General features: G+C 38.8%; 3 protein-coding genes across 4 annotated transcripts; 1 reads left to right on the top strand and 2 right to left on the bottom strand.

The window, feature by feature from the left end:
- Positions 1-752: 752 nt before the first annotated feature.
- On the top strand, positions 753-5,442 carry si:ch211-284e13.5 (uncharacterized protein LOC793850 homolog). Its single transcript, XM_059550420.1, has 3 exons — positions 753-1,469; positions 1,970-2,254; positions 4,991-5,442. Exons 1-3 carry the CDS (start codon positions 932-934, stop codon positions 5,329-5,331), a joined length of 1,164 nt encoding a protein of 387 aa, XP_059406403.1. The 5' UTR covers positions 753-931; the 3' UTR covers positions 5,332-5,442.
- Positions 5,443-5,956: 514 nt separating this feature from the next.
- Positions 5,957-8,736, bottom strand: LOC132141145 (potential E3 ubiquitin-protein ligase ariadne-2). 2 transcript variants are annotated; one of them, XM_059550418.1, is made up of 4 exons: positions 8,005-8,736; positions 7,742-7,800; positions 7,414-7,515; positions 5,957-6,914 (listed from the first exon to the last, which is right to left on the bottom strand). In XM_059550418.1, the coding sequence occupies exons 1-4, from the start codon at positions 8,135-8,137 to the stop codon at positions 6,510-6,512; spliced, it is 699 nt and encodes a 232-aa protein (XP_059406401.1). In that variant the 5' UTR covers positions 8,138-8,736; the 3' UTR covers positions 5,957-6,509. The 2 variants fall into 2 exon arrangements, with proteins under 2 accessions (XP_059406401.1, XP_059406402.1); XM_059550419.1 differs by having other exon boundaries at positions 5,957-6,863.
- Positions 8,737-10,705: 1,969 nt separating this feature from the next.
- On the bottom strand, positions 10,706-12,324 carry LOC132140384 (uncharacterized). The gene is made up of 2 exons (XM_059549174.1): positions 11,326-12,324; positions 10,706-10,963 (listed from the first exon to the last, which is right to left on the bottom strand). Exons 1-2 carry the CDS (start codon positions 12,280-12,282, stop codon positions 10,952-10,954), a joined length of 969 nt encoding a protein of 322 aa, XP_059405157.1. The 5' UTR covers positions 12,283-12,324; the 3' UTR covers positions 10,706-10,951.
- Between the last annotated feature and the right edge of the window lie 1,862 nt (positions 12,325-14,186).

Raw genomic sequence — 14,186 nt, 5'->3', positions numbered from 1 at the left:
ATATCAAACAAGGATTTATTGACTTTTAATGCACCTTATTTCTAAATCTACAGAAATACGTGCTTTCATATGTCATTTAGTTATGGTTATTTCATTTATTTTCTATAATATTTATTACTATTTATTAATTTGGGTCAAGTTTTGTATATATGTATCCAGATAATAACAAAAAGGTATATGCAGTGTGGATTAAAATTCAATTAGAGTAAATCATTTTCACTGAACACCTTAAAAATAAGTTTGAAAAAGTTGTCGGGAGTATGCTGGTGGTGACACTGAAGGCAAGTGACTGTGGAGCTGAAGTTCGTTTATAGCCTAACTTTAGCTTTTAAGTTCTGCCTCTTTAATTTAGGCTTCAAAATTCATGAAAGTTTTATTGTTTTGTGAAGATTATCTCGATGGACAAAACGTGTAAGTTTCATGAACTATGGGTGAACACAGAGGTTTTTTTTTTTTGCTATAAACCAAAAGCCCAAAAGCCTTTTTGTTGAGGGAACCAGTGTGACGCTAACAGCCGATCGGCCTACAAAGTGACGTCATACATAAAACATGCAACGCGGACTATTGTGTTTCCCGGAGTTTTATTCAGTCACTTTATATTGGACATTTTAACAGTATTAAAGACAGTTAATTCAAATGTTTCTTACATTTATTTTGCTTGTTTGTTTTTGAGGGGTTGAACGAGATTGACTAGAAACAAGTAAAAAGGACTACAAATGTTCAGTGGTTTCAAAGTCCCTTTAAGGGTATTCTGTTGTCTTCGCTCGTTTTAACCATATATATGGTTTCAACTGCACGCAACGAAGGGTACGTCTTGGTTGGCCAACTACTAAACGTTTACCGCTTCAGCGTTATCCAGTGAGCGGTGCGCTTCGTCTCTTCTTAAGACATTAAAAATATTGTCGTAAAGTTATTTTAAACGAGAAAGCAAATGGCGGTAAACACAGGCCCTGCAAATCCCGCAGTGATCGCTGACGTCTCGTTTTCGTTTCAGGATGAACTGACTGCGACCCTGCAGAACGCGCTCGGCGTCGCGGTAGAGATCGCCGTCGCTGAGATCACGAGACTGCTGGACAGAGCGCTCAAAGACGTGCAGGTCAGAATTCAACAGGCTCTACGGGACAACAGTGCCCTGAAGTTCAAGCTACAAACAGCTGAAACACAACTTACTAATGTCTGTGGTCGCTTGAATCAACAACCACAGAATTTTGAAGATTTTAACGTTAGCAGAGAGCTGGTGACGACCCCCATTAGCTGTAGCGGGAGTTCACAGTTAAATCACCTTAATAACGTCCGGCAACAAACCGAGCACGCTGTGGACTCGAAACATGTATTTGAGGTATGTGGACACAGGGAAACTGATGTATTCCAGCGAGGATCCGTCTGTGGGAACCCCCATGGAGGCGCATGCGCGCAGGCTTCAAGCTCGCTAGAAGAGTCAACCCCCTATAGATTAGAGGAGACAAATGGTAAGTTATTCGGAGACGATTAAAAAAGCGTACGTTTAAAAGCTTAAACCACTTAAAATGACCGAATGTCTATGATTTCGCAATAACAAACCGCCCCTGTAACACCTGGCACATTTTGGCTTCATGTTCATTTATAACCCTTGTGGGTTGTTATTACCCATAACCTTGTGCTGTGGCAGTGGTGATATCTATTTACACTTGTATGACACTGTTCAGGGTTCAAGTTGTTTAAAACATGCAATTTTTACACACACACACACAATCTTGTTTTTGTTCTCAGATGTCAGGTGTTTTGTGTTACATTTTCTGTTATTTTGTGAAAATATTACAGTTACGAATATGCCATCCCATAATAGCTTAAACATTTCCACAGCATTTTTTGTGATGAATTTCTGGCAAAACTGCCTTTTTTATTTTTACGTAAATTTAACAATATTGTTTTCTACAGTGCATGGTTTGGAAAGTATTGATGAAATTTAATGAGACGCTTCTTTTTTTAGACTTGAAGAATGAGCAACACAGTATGACCAAAACTGAGCAGGGATGTGCTGAAATGGTTACAAACGTGCTGAGTGAGGAGTCATCCCTTGAAGTGGCTGTAAAGGTAGAAAAAGAGGAGGGATATAGTGAACCAGTCCCAGTTACCCTCTCTGTAGTGGAGGAGCCTAACTCAGACAGATTTTCTCTGGCACAGTCTCAACTACTGGAAGATTGGAGACCTGAGCCATTGCAGTCAGAGAGCTGCCAAACAAACATGCGCTGCCAGTCCACCAGCCAATCCCTAGGTAAGTGCTGTATGAGTAATATGCCATGCTAGTTGGGCTGATATTAATTTGCAAATAGTATTATATTATCAGGACATCAAAAAAAAAAAATGGTCCTTGGCTGGTCTTAAAATTTGGAAATTGGACCAGACGAACATCAACACATGACATATTACACAGTGTAATTATTTATTTAACAAAAATAAAGCTAAAGTGGAAAATCCATTTCTGACAAAGTTGTGACACCCTTAGTGTTAACACATGAATCAAGAGTGTAAGTAGCACTCAGGCACTGCTAATCAAATTCCTTGGATTAATTGATCATCAGCAAGTGTGAAGCAGAAGTTTTGGCAGTTTGCTGGTCTGGAGCCTTCAGGTGTGTGTTAACACAATATCAATGAGATAGATATCAGCAATGATCTTAGAGAAGCAATTGTTGCTGCCACCAATCTGGAAAGAGTAATATGGCCATTTCCAAACAATTTGAAGTCCGTCATTCTACAGTGAGACAGATTATTTGCAAGTGGAAGATATTCAAAACAGACACCAATCCTCCCAGAAGTGGACGTCCCAGCAAATTCACCCCAAGATCAGACCGTGTAACACTCTAAGAAATGTGGTTTTATTAACAAAGTTGGGGAGGAGCACGATCAGATAATCATCCAATTTGGCACAGGTGCATCTCGTTTAGCTAATCATCTTAACTAGCACACAAGCGTATATATATATCCAGTCTTCCTACCTCCTGTCCCACGACAGTTTTTCGGCATCCCTCCTCCACCCCAACTCCTCACTTCTAATCTATTTATCCCAAATTAGGGATAGGGGAAGATATTTGGGTTCAGTCTATGCTCTGGGCCCGAAAACCCCTCCCCCAGGACAGCACGCCAAAATATGTCTACTATTCGCCTTCAGATTAGATGTAAGGGTGAACTCGTGAAATGTCAGACAACCCAAGAACTTCACCTTCACTCTACAGGCCTCGATTAAAGGGGTCATCGGATGCAAAATTCACTTTTGTTGTTTGAACATAAATGTGTGTTGGAAGTGTGTGTAAACATGCTTCCTATAATGATAAAAATCCACCCAGTGTTTTTTTTTTTAATCTATTTTAAAATCCCCTTTCTCAAATCAGGCTGTTTTGAGATGTACTGTCAGAATGACGTAGTTCTGCACAGGCGCCTCCCACGATCTTGCTTTAACCCGACCTGAGTGTGAGCTGTGAGCTGTCTGTCATTGTGTCGACTCCGGTGCAGGGGAATGCAAGAATGTCTCAGACTAAGCGATTGAGGTGTTCTGTTGTTGGATGTAATAATAAACATAGCAGTTGTCATTTACTTCCGACATCTGAGCCACTGAAGATGGAGAGGATTAACGTTACTTTCGTTTTGAAGGGAATGGTGCCTAAATGTGTCTATGTCCACGCAAATCATTTGTGATCGAGCTTCATCTACCGAAGAATTGAGTATAAGGTTTTTTTATGAATCTTTGCAAATCACCTTTCCTAATATGTGCTAGTAAGTTTTGCAGCTAAAGTAAACAGTAATGCTCGTCACATCACAGAAGAGGGGGCGGGGTCAACAGAGCTCATTAGCATTTAAAGCAAAATGGACTAGAATAGACTAGAAATTTTGAGAGGGTAAAAAAAACTACCATTGAGACATTTTAACCAAAGTATGTTATAGACTTTTCATTAAGACCCTGTAGAATTATATCAACCTATATCAAATGGGCATCCAATGACTAATTTAACATGTTAAATGAGTTCATGACATAACAATTATAAAAATTTGAGTATGTCATGTTTGGAAAGCTTGCCAGAAGAAAGCTTCTTCTAAAAAAAAAAAGCATGGCAGCACATTTTAGGTTAGCAAAGTTGCATCTGAACAAACCATTTAAGACTTCTAGAACAATATCCTTTGAACAGATGAGACCAGGGTGGAGATGTTTTGCCATAATGTACAGCAGCAAGTTTGTTGAAAACCTAACAAGCATATCAGCACAAACACCTCATACCAAAAGTCACACATGCTGGTGGAGGGCTGATGATTTTTGGCTTGCTTTGTAGCCTCAAGACCTGGGCATCTCGCAGTCATTGAATCAACCATGAAGCGCTTCGTATACCAAAGTATTCTAGAGTCAAATGTGAGGCCATCTGTCTAACAGCTAAAGCTTGGCCAAGATTGGGTGATGAAACAGGGCAATGATCCCAAGCACACAAGCAAATCTACAACAGAATGGCTGAAAAGAAAAGAATCAAGGTTCTGCAATAGCCCAGTCATGGTCCAGACTTCATCCTGACTGAAATCATGTGGTGAGAGCTGTGCATAAACAGATGACCACAAACCTCAATAAACTGGAGCAACGTAGTAAAGAAGAGTGGGAGAAAAATTCTTCCAGAACGATGTGAGCGACTGATTAATCTTACAGAAAATTATTACTTCAAGATTACTTCATAATAGCTAAAAGTGGATCTACAGGCAATTGAATCAGGGTGTCCTAACTTTGTCACTCATGACTTTAACACCTTGGTTTTGCTTTTATTAATCAAATAATGACACAATGTGATGTGTCATGATATTGTTCATCTGAGGCTTTATTTTAAAAATTTTAAGACTTTCCAAGGACCAGATATTTTTGTTATGTCCTGATACCATGGAATTCAGTAGGTTGTCCTAACTTTCTCACATGACGTATATGCCATTATGCAAGACTTTCTTTAATGTATTTTTCCCTGTCCTTTGCCTCTCAACCTAGATTTCCTGTCATCTTCAAGCTCAGGTCAACAAAGCCACTTCCCAAAGCTCCACAACAATTACAAGGGTCCTGAGCGCCTTGCATTTCCCCCTGGCCGAAGACTGTATCGTTGTGGCCTGTGTGAGCGAGACTTTAACCGTAAACAACATCTTAAGATCCATCAGAGGATCCATACAGGAGAGAGGCCATACACTTGCTCCATCTGCAGCGCACGCTTCCGTCACGCATTGACCCTCAAGCGCCACTCCCGCATCCATACAGGAGAGAAACCTTATGTTTGTGATCAGTGTGGGAAAACGTTTCGAAATGATGGTGGTTTGAAGTTCCATCAGTGTTCGTGACAACAGTTGTATAAATGCACTGTTTATGGTAGTCATGTGTTGCAGGATGAATCGCAATATAGGGTCAGCCTAGGAACAGAAAGGTTATTAAATGGATGATTCACCCAAAAATTTAAACTCTGTAATCATTTACTCCCCCTCATATTGTTCCAAATTACTTTAGTTAATCTTTGATATTTAATATCCAAGATATTTTAAATGAAACCTGAGTGGTTTCTGTCCATCCATTAAAAGTCCAGCTAACCAAAACTTTCAAGAACCAAAATTAAGTTGTTGTTTTTTAATGTTTTTTTTTTATTATTATGAACAGATTTACTTCAGCCTTTTATTTACATCTTAACAATAATCAACATGCATAAATAGAACATCGCATTTGGTAAACATAGAAGCTTAATCATTGAGGTTTGTTGTAAAGTGTAATGGGTTGGAAGTTACATGATGCCAAATAAAAGAATTAAACTTTTTGGGTGAACAATCCCTTTGAGATGATATTATTGGATTTATCCATGAAATGACTGTCCCTGCTTTAAAGTTCAAAGCATCGGGTCAAGTAGATATCTATAGTACCTTAATGTCTTTCAAAAATATCCTTATTTCCCTAAGATTTAAAGTGCCTGAAAAAAACTTTGTTGTGTAAGACTTTAATATGAATACTGTTAGATTGAATGAGATGAAGTGATGACAGTAACAATAAAAACACTACAATTGCAAGGGAAACAAGTAAACTGTAAAGTAGAACCGAATAAATAATAGGTTGCTACTTAGAATCCTTAGATGCATTAATACTTTAAATGGAATGGTGTATTGCACCATGAGCTGTTATTTTAAGATTTCTTACATATTAGGTATACAAGAGAGTGGCAGAGAGTCATAGTAAAGATAATGTACAGTCAGTTTCACTAATAAGATACAAACCATCTTGTGTCAACTAGTCTTACTTTATTGAGGTTTACTTGAGTTGTTATGCCTGCTAACCAAACTCCAAGTCAGTCAGGTGTATGTCATAGCATAGATTTAAAGCACAGGAGAAAAAGATGGGATCGATGCAATGCTATTTTTGTTTTGTAGATTGCATGTTTGTGAAAATATTTTTTTTACTTGTCACTTCTGTATAGCAATTAACAAATCTTGCATTTGCATTTTATACAATATTATCCAACCCTGGGAGGAATCTCTGTTTAGGATTGTGGTGCCATAAATCTCTGTCTTTTTGCTCTCGGCTTTGTGCAAGTTAGTTTCCAGTAGTTTGCTTTATCCTTGCTACAATCACCTTCCAAGCAGATGAAACAAAACTGGTGAGTGCATGTTTTGCATATTACAAATTTGCATCCTTTTTCATGCATAATCAGATTATGACATTTAGGGCAGGCTCTGAACGTTGGACAACCAAACACTCTGCTCTGTGGATCTGATACCAAGTCACAGGTTAGCAGTGTGGAGACGAGGGGGCACAGCTTGTTGGTGCAGGCAGCAGAAGTGCAGGGGTAAAGGCAGGAGTCACACAGGAGCTGAGAGGTCGGGCATTGAGTGTACTGAAGCAGTTCAGTAGTACCATTTATACATGCAGAGAAATAAACCAGGCTCTTTGGAAAAATGCAAGAGATGTGTGGAAATTAATAAAAATGTACAACTTCATGACACCATATGAGCCATTTTCCCAAGAACGCGTCCTTGCCAGGATTTTTATATTGCCTAAAATATCCAGATTTTGGCTTTTTGTGTTGTGCAGATCGATCATTGTATGACATTCACAAGAGCTATAGAGAGCAGAGCAGACGGCTCCTTATGCATTCAAATCACTCTCTTGGTACTTTGGTGCCATACAATGATCGGTTCGCAGCGACGCTTCAAGTTGAATGAACGAACAAACACCTAACATGTATGTGTATTTGCATTGCTTTGATCGTTCTCTGTAGATCTCACCTTCTCGCACGCCACGATTGGTTGATTATGTAACATACCTGCATGTTATTGGTCAAACTACTTTGGATGTTTTAGGCAATATAGAAATCCTGGCAAGTACTCGTCTTGGGAAAATGGCTCATATTGCCACCCTAAATGAAGTAAACATAAAGTGCTTACTGTGTTTGTGGGATTTAGTTTGTTTCCATCTTCCTGAATTCCAAACGTGTTTACGGGTTGGTTATTCATTATTGATTGTGTTTGAGAGAGAGGATAAAGAACCTTTACAGACCAGACAGAAGATACAATGAGTGATTTGCTAAGTTTGATCCAGTTACTTAACCATTATCACTTCCAGAACTAGAGTGCCATGAGGCATCACTGTCTTTTTGCTAACCATTCCTTTTTAAACAGCTTTTTACAGATCTTTTGTATTTGACTGGTATTTAATTATGCAACCATGTTATAAGCTATCAATAGAATGTATTTAACATAAGAGTGTTCTCACCTCTAAAATATTTTCCTTCTTGCTGAGATCATCAGTCAAATCATACACTTGTGAATTTCCTACAGAACAATCATTATGAGTTTTTGAAGTATTTTAACAAACAAAATGTGCCATAAGATTAACTGAAGCATAGATTAGGCATGTTGCATCGTATATTCTCAGGTCAAAGTGAAAGTGAAAGTAATTTCTCAAAAGCTGTAAATATATTTATAAACAAATTTGTTAATTATTTACCGTACAAATTGTTAATAAACAGCAAATACCTGATCCCACTATTGTCTGTCCTCTTCCATTCCACCGTATAACCGTGTCTCTCACGCTTCTTAGCTCTTCCTTGTTTGTGTTTATACCTTCATTTTTCACACAGATTTTTCTGGTTCTAGTATGTTTCATCATTCCGGTTTCAAATTATTTAAAAATCCTCACTGTAAACAGGCTACCTGTCCAGTCCTGTCGATCTGTTCTGTGTGGGAATGAAAGTGGACAGTATTTGCTTACAGGAAACCCAACAGCTGAGCTTGGGAAAGTCCTGGAAATTCATGACATGATAATAAAAGTTTTAGTGATTGAAATCTTCGGTGTATTTGTGAATTAAAACATACAGTGCATAATAAAATCCATAATATTCCATTGTAAATATATATTGAAATTTGGTTGTGTAACTGTCTGAGTTTCATAAAAGAAACAATGTTACTGTTTCTCTCTAGCTTTCAAATCAGATAAAACATGAAATACTTGACCTTTGCTATGTTATGTATACGTAATAGCTGGTCAGAACTTTACTGTAATAAAAAAATGTATTATGTTCCTACAAAATTTTATAAACAAAAGTTCAATAAAGGTCTTTCACAATATCTAAAATCCATTTAGACTTGAGGTTTAAATGTAAATAGTGAGTTTTGTCATTGATTTTGGATTAGCTCCTTTGTTAATATAAAGCTTAAATACTTCATCTATGAAACTGAGCACTAACCTGTCAAATAGGTTTTCTTGCAGTGGGCATTCCTGTACTGAAGAGTTTAACATTTGTTTCTGTATCTAAAAATCTTTACTTACACAATTAAACACTTGAAAACCAGCGGTACATTTTTAAGATTTAAAACTACTAGCTCGAAGCCATTAGACATTAATTTCCAAAAACATAAAAAGTACAAAACAATAAAATGTAACAAATCGTTATTATCAAGCCTGTTTGTTTGTGCAGCATTAACAATAGCCATTATTTTGTAGGCACCCTTGCGACCATGCACACAGTGTCGGGAATACATTTGTAATAAAATATTCTTACGCACCAGTCCATCGAGCGTCACTCACCCCAGTAAACACTCTGATATATGTGTGGAAGAGACTATAAATCTGGTTCTAATCCCATCTTGAGCCAAAACCCCATTATGTCTGAAGGTCCTTATGTGGGGCAGTAAATACTGTCCTCTTCTGACTCATGAATAGGATACTCTGCATGTGTGTGTGTGTGTGTGTGTGTTTGTGGGCACAAGTGCACTGTATGTGCATGCATATTGTACAGTCGTGGACAAAAGTTTTGACAATTACATAAATATTGGAAGTTGCTGCTTAAGTTTTTATAATAGCAATTTGCATATACTCCAGAATGTTATGAAGAGTGATCAGATGAATTGCATAGTCCTTCTTTGCCATGAAAATAAACTTAATCCCAAAAAAACCTTTCCACTGCATTTCATTGCTGTCATTAAAGGACCTGATGAGATCATTTCAGTAATCGTCTTGTTAACTCAGGTGAGAATGTTGACGAGCACAACGCTGGAGATCATTATGTCAGGCTGATTGGGTTAGAATGGCAGACTTGATATGTTAAAAGGAGGGTGATGCTTGAAATCATTGTTCTTCCATTGTTAACCATGGTGACCTGCAAAGAAACGCGTGCAGCCATCATTGCGTTGCATAAAAATGGCTTCACAGGCAAGGATATTGTGGCTACTAAGATTGCACCTAAATCAACAATTTATAGGATCATCAAGAACTTCAAGGAAAGAGGTTCAATTCTTGTAAAGAAGGCTTCAGGGCATCCAAGAAAGTCCAGCAAGCACCAGGATCGTCTCCTAAAGAGGATTCAGCTGCGGGATCGGAGTGCCACCAGTGCAGAGTTTGCTCAGGAATGGCAGCAGGCAGGTGTGAGCGCATCTGCACGCACAGTGAGGAGAAGACTTTTGGAAGATGGCCTGGTGTCAAGAAGGGCAGCAAAGAAGCCACTTCTCTCCAAAAAAAAAACATCAGGGACAGATTGATCTTCAGCAGAAAGTATAGTGAATGGACTGCTGAGGACTGGGGCAAAGTCATATTCTCCGATGAAGCCCCTTTCCGATTGTTTGGGGCATCTGGAAAAAGGCTTGACCGAAGAAGAAAAGGTGAGCGCTACCATCAGTCCTGTGTCATGCCAACAGTAAAGCTTCCTGACACCATTCATGTGTGGGGTTGCTTCTCATCTAAGGGAGTGGGCTCACTCACAATTCTGGAGCACCGTGCCATAAGGCAAAAGTGATAACTAAGTGGCTCGGGGACCAGAATGTTAAAATTTTGGGTCCATGGCCTGGAAACTCCCCAGATCTTAATCCCATTGAGAACTTGTGGTCAATCCTCAAGAGGCAGGTGGACAAACAAAAACCCACTAAATCTGACAAATTCGAAGAAGTGATTATGAAAGAATGGGTTGCTATCAGTCAGGATTTGGCCCAGAAGTTGATTGAGAGCATGCCCAGTCGAATTGCAGAGGTCCTGAAAAAGAAGGGCCAACACTGCAAATACTGACTCTTTGCATAAATGTCATGTAATTGTCGATAAAAGCCTTTGAAACGTATGAAGTGCTTGTAATCATATTTCAGTACATCACAGAAACAACTGAAACAAAGATCTAAAAGCAGTTTAGCAGCAAACTTTTTGAAAACTAATATTTATGTAATTCTCAAAACTTTTGGCCACGACTGTATGCTTGTGTGTTTCTGTCTGTCCAGTTCTGCCTTTTTAGAATCACAACATAAGTCAATGTCTTACATTCTCCCTAAGGTCTGAACCCAAACTGTCTAATGTACTTAATGCATCTTCGATCTCCCTATAGTCCTGCCAGCAATGCCACTAAAGCCAGTAACAACACAAGAAGGCCTCTGATGATACGATTCCATATGATGTGGCATTAACTGTTTGCCAAAAGTAGTTCTCACTCAGTTCTTCTGCACATCAGTTTGGTCTCTGTGAAGACAGGAATATATTGTGATTATTAATAAGGATGCTGAATGCAGAAAAAAAACAGTTGTGGGTGATTAAACAGTTGTTGGTCTCCATTAAAAACAATATTATGGAATGGGGACCAGAAATGTTGTTACCCAGCTTCTTCAAAATATCTTCTTTCATGTTCGGCAGAAGGAAAATATTCATACAGGTTTGAAATAACTACAAGGTGAGTAAATAATGACAGAATTATCATTTTGTTTGAACTATCCCTGTAAGTTACATAGAGAGAACATTTTTGTATATGTCACAAAAAGAAGTGAGAATTTGTGTTCATTGCCTATAAATAGTTGATTAATTGAACAGTTAGCAGCACTAGTCACCTTATCTCTATGGCTCCGCTGATGAGCCCTGAACTGCTCGGGGTTTGTGAACATCTGTTGGCAGAATGGGCAGACTGACTCCGGGATGGTTTTCCATGGTACCCGTCCGACTGAATCTGGAGAGTTCAGTTGTTCTTCCAAGTGTTCTGCCGTTGTCCAGTGCTTCTGCTTATCCATGTGCACCATGTTAATAATAGACGGTCTGTTGTTTCTCACTACTGCTGCATCACTACAAGATCCAGAACCAGATTCTGCTCTTGATCTGCAATCTGATTGCAAAGAAGCATCTGTGTGAGTAGCACGGGACCTGATAGGTGAGTTATCTTTCTCTAACCTCTGTGGCACCTCTGAGGGGTAATCATGTTGAGGCCTCTCCTCCTTGCCTGAGACCGAGTTGTGTGTGTCTCTTGGGAAAGAAAATGATATAACTCTACTCCTGTCCTTGTTTTTTTGATCTCTTGCCTCATTGCTTTTGTTATTATTCACAGTCCCAGGTTGAGAGGGTCTCTTCTGTGACCCAGAGCCATCCTCTTTCCCCTTTGCATTAAACTTGACCAGACCTGCACTCCAGCTTTCCAGTGGAGGCACAGACAGCTGCTGAATGCAGTGGTGAAGAGATGGGTAGTCCACGTATTTAAACTTGGGCACCTTTTCCTTAGGACTGTCAGGCCTGTAGTTTGGTGCCTTTGCCAACGAGCAGGATCCCAGCCAGCTGTTCAATGGAGGCACAGAAAGCTGTTGGATGCACTGGTGCAGGGAAGGGAAATCCACATACTGGAAACGAGGCACCTTGCGAGGAACATCGCAGAGATCGTCTTTTCTCACACAAATTTGTGTGGAGGTCTCAGGGTCATCCTGCTCCTTCCTGATCACTCTATCCACTGCGTCACACTCAGCTGAGGCAGAGCGTTTGGCATTTCCACCTCCATCTGGTGGCAGGTACCTCCTGTCCTCCATCCCTCTGAATGCACAATGGTGCTTTCGTCTTCTGTGACTATAAAGAGATATAAAATGTGATGACCTTATGAATAATATTAAGTATCCTAATCAGTTCTTTAAATCGGGATCCATTTTGATTGTGATTAGTGTTTAATGAATATTCCGCATTTAGCAAAAAAGGTGCAGTCACATTAGCAAAATTTCAGTAATAGAAGGTCCATTTTCTATTGCCAACAAAAAAGTCACTTTCAAACCAGGTACTTTTTCATGGTGGGTTTCGCCTGCAGAATTTTTCCAAGCAGAAGTAAATGTGATCACACATTAATGTTAATTGACCACAAAAATGATTTGGATTTATCCCTGATTTTCTTAAAAAAAAAAAAAAAAAAAAACACTAACATAGATTTTATGACTAGGCACTAAATAGTGATTAGGGCAAAGTTTTATAAACAGAAATGTGAAGCTTATAATTTTATGGAAGCACTTACATCAATTCTTGTGTTAAAACAATTTTACAGTTGCTTAAGGGCTTTATGATTTACAATTTAATGTAATAATAACAAAGTTTAGCAAAGGTTAGTAAATTCTGTGTATTTATGTTCAGCGGAAAGAATGGGTATTTTAATGTTTGACAGATTGACCCCCTTAATTTACTGTAACCTATATTTTTGCTTTTTAAGAAAAATAGGAAACACCACATTTTATTTTTATATTCATATTATTATTTTGTGGTAATAAACATTGTGGCACAAGTGCTGTTAATTGAGCTTAACTTATATTCAACCCAGAATATAAGTTAATATTTGTTCACGCAAATCAGCAAGGATCAACATAACTTTTTCCTTTGTGATAAATTTCCCAGTTTTGGTTCAACAAAACTGTAATTCAGTCTCTAGAAATTCTGGTACAAACAAATAATTACAGATGTGGGCTGATCCTTATTACACATTAAATATAAAAAGGGATTCATTAGGGATTCATGCCTTGATATATGAAACAGGCTTTTACATGTATACTGGGACCAGATCCTTTAAAAGAATATAACTCACCCTCACTATTCTCCTTGAGGGGGTGTAGATTTCACTCTGTGTGGGTGGGTGGATGGCTGGATGGGTTTGCTCTCCACAGGCCAGACTAGGAAAATGATAATGATAAAAAAAACTCAGAGATGGCAGGAGATGTGTACACATAAGTGTGTGAGCACTAGAGCAAGTGACTATGTGTGTTTTCGTGAGGGGAGAGATGGTCTGAGTTGCTCCTGTAGCCCTGTGCCATGGGTATAAATAGCAGTCTGCAGGTATGGAGTAAAGGAGAAAAGTAGGTCAGCTTCAGACCGATCGCCTTCTCCAGGGGGCCCAAAACAAAATATCTGTCACACACACACACGCAGGCAAACGCACGCACACACACACACACACACACACACACACACACACACACACACACACTCTACAATCTTCTCTTTCAGTATTCACTGTGGTCAAAAACCAAGAACACCACTAAGAATACTGGCACACAAAGGCCTAGGAGCAGCCCAGCCCACCCTGACTTCAGATCACAACACACACATACTGAAATTGACACTGGTTCACTACCCATGTGTAATCAACAGGTGAAGAGATGTGGTTTACCACCTGGTGAGCCCACAGGCTATGTAAATGGAAGTTTTTTTATTTTATTTTTCTGATCTAGCATCAGTATCTCACAACCACGCCCCAAACATTATCTGTAGTAAAAACATTATAACAATATATAATAGTTTTACTGACTTACTATACATGTCAAAACAGTAACGAGACATGACATGCAAATACTTACAATACAAACTTTTGATACCTTGTTGCTATTTTAAATAGCAAATTGGGTAAATGTAACATTACTATCTTCTTTTTCATATTTCTAAAAGCCCCCGAACATTGCCT

This window comes from Carassius carassius, chromosome 5 (genome assembly GCF_963082965.1).
Source record: "Carassius carassius chromosome 5, fCarCar2.1, whole genome shotgun sequence".
In the NCBI taxonomy this organism is placed as follows: domain Eukaryota; kingdom Metazoa; phylum Chordata; class Actinopteri; order Cypriniformes; family Cyprinidae; genus Carassius; species Carassius carassius.
Note: the sequence above shows the minus strand (reverse complement) of the source record. Positions and strands in the feature narration are given on the sequence as shown.

Bases quoted from the DNA above. Each gene is read 5' to 3' on its own strand.
- LOC132141145 (XM_059550418.1), bottom strand. From the start codon at position 8,137: ATGATGAAACATACTAGAACCAGAAAAATCTGTGTGAAAAATGAAGGT. The intron at 7,801-8,004 runs GTATTTGCTGTT...ATTGTTCTGTAG, and splicing joins ACAGACAATAGTGGGATCAG to GAAATTCACAAGTGTATGAT. The intron at 6,915-7,413 runs GTAAGCACTTTA...ATTTTTCCAAAG, and splicing joins AACTAAATCCCACAAACACA to AGCCTGGTTTATTTCTCTGC.
- LOC132140384 (XM_059549174.1), bottom strand. From the start codon at position 12,282: ATGGAGGACAGGAGGTACCTGCCACCAGATGGAGGTGGAAATGCCAAA.
- si:ch211-284e13.5 (XM_059550420.1), top strand. From the start codon at position 932: ATGGCGGTAAACACAGGCCCTGCAAATCCCGCAGTGATCGCTGACGTC. The intron at 1,470-1,969 runs GTAAGTTATTCG...TTCTTTTTTTAG, and splicing joins TAGATTAGAGGAGACAAATG to ACTTGAAGAATGAGCAACAC. The intron at 2,255-4,990 runs GTAAGTGCTGTA...CTCTCAACCTAG, and splicing joins GTCCACCAGCCAATCCCTAG to ATTTCCTGTCATCTTCAAGC.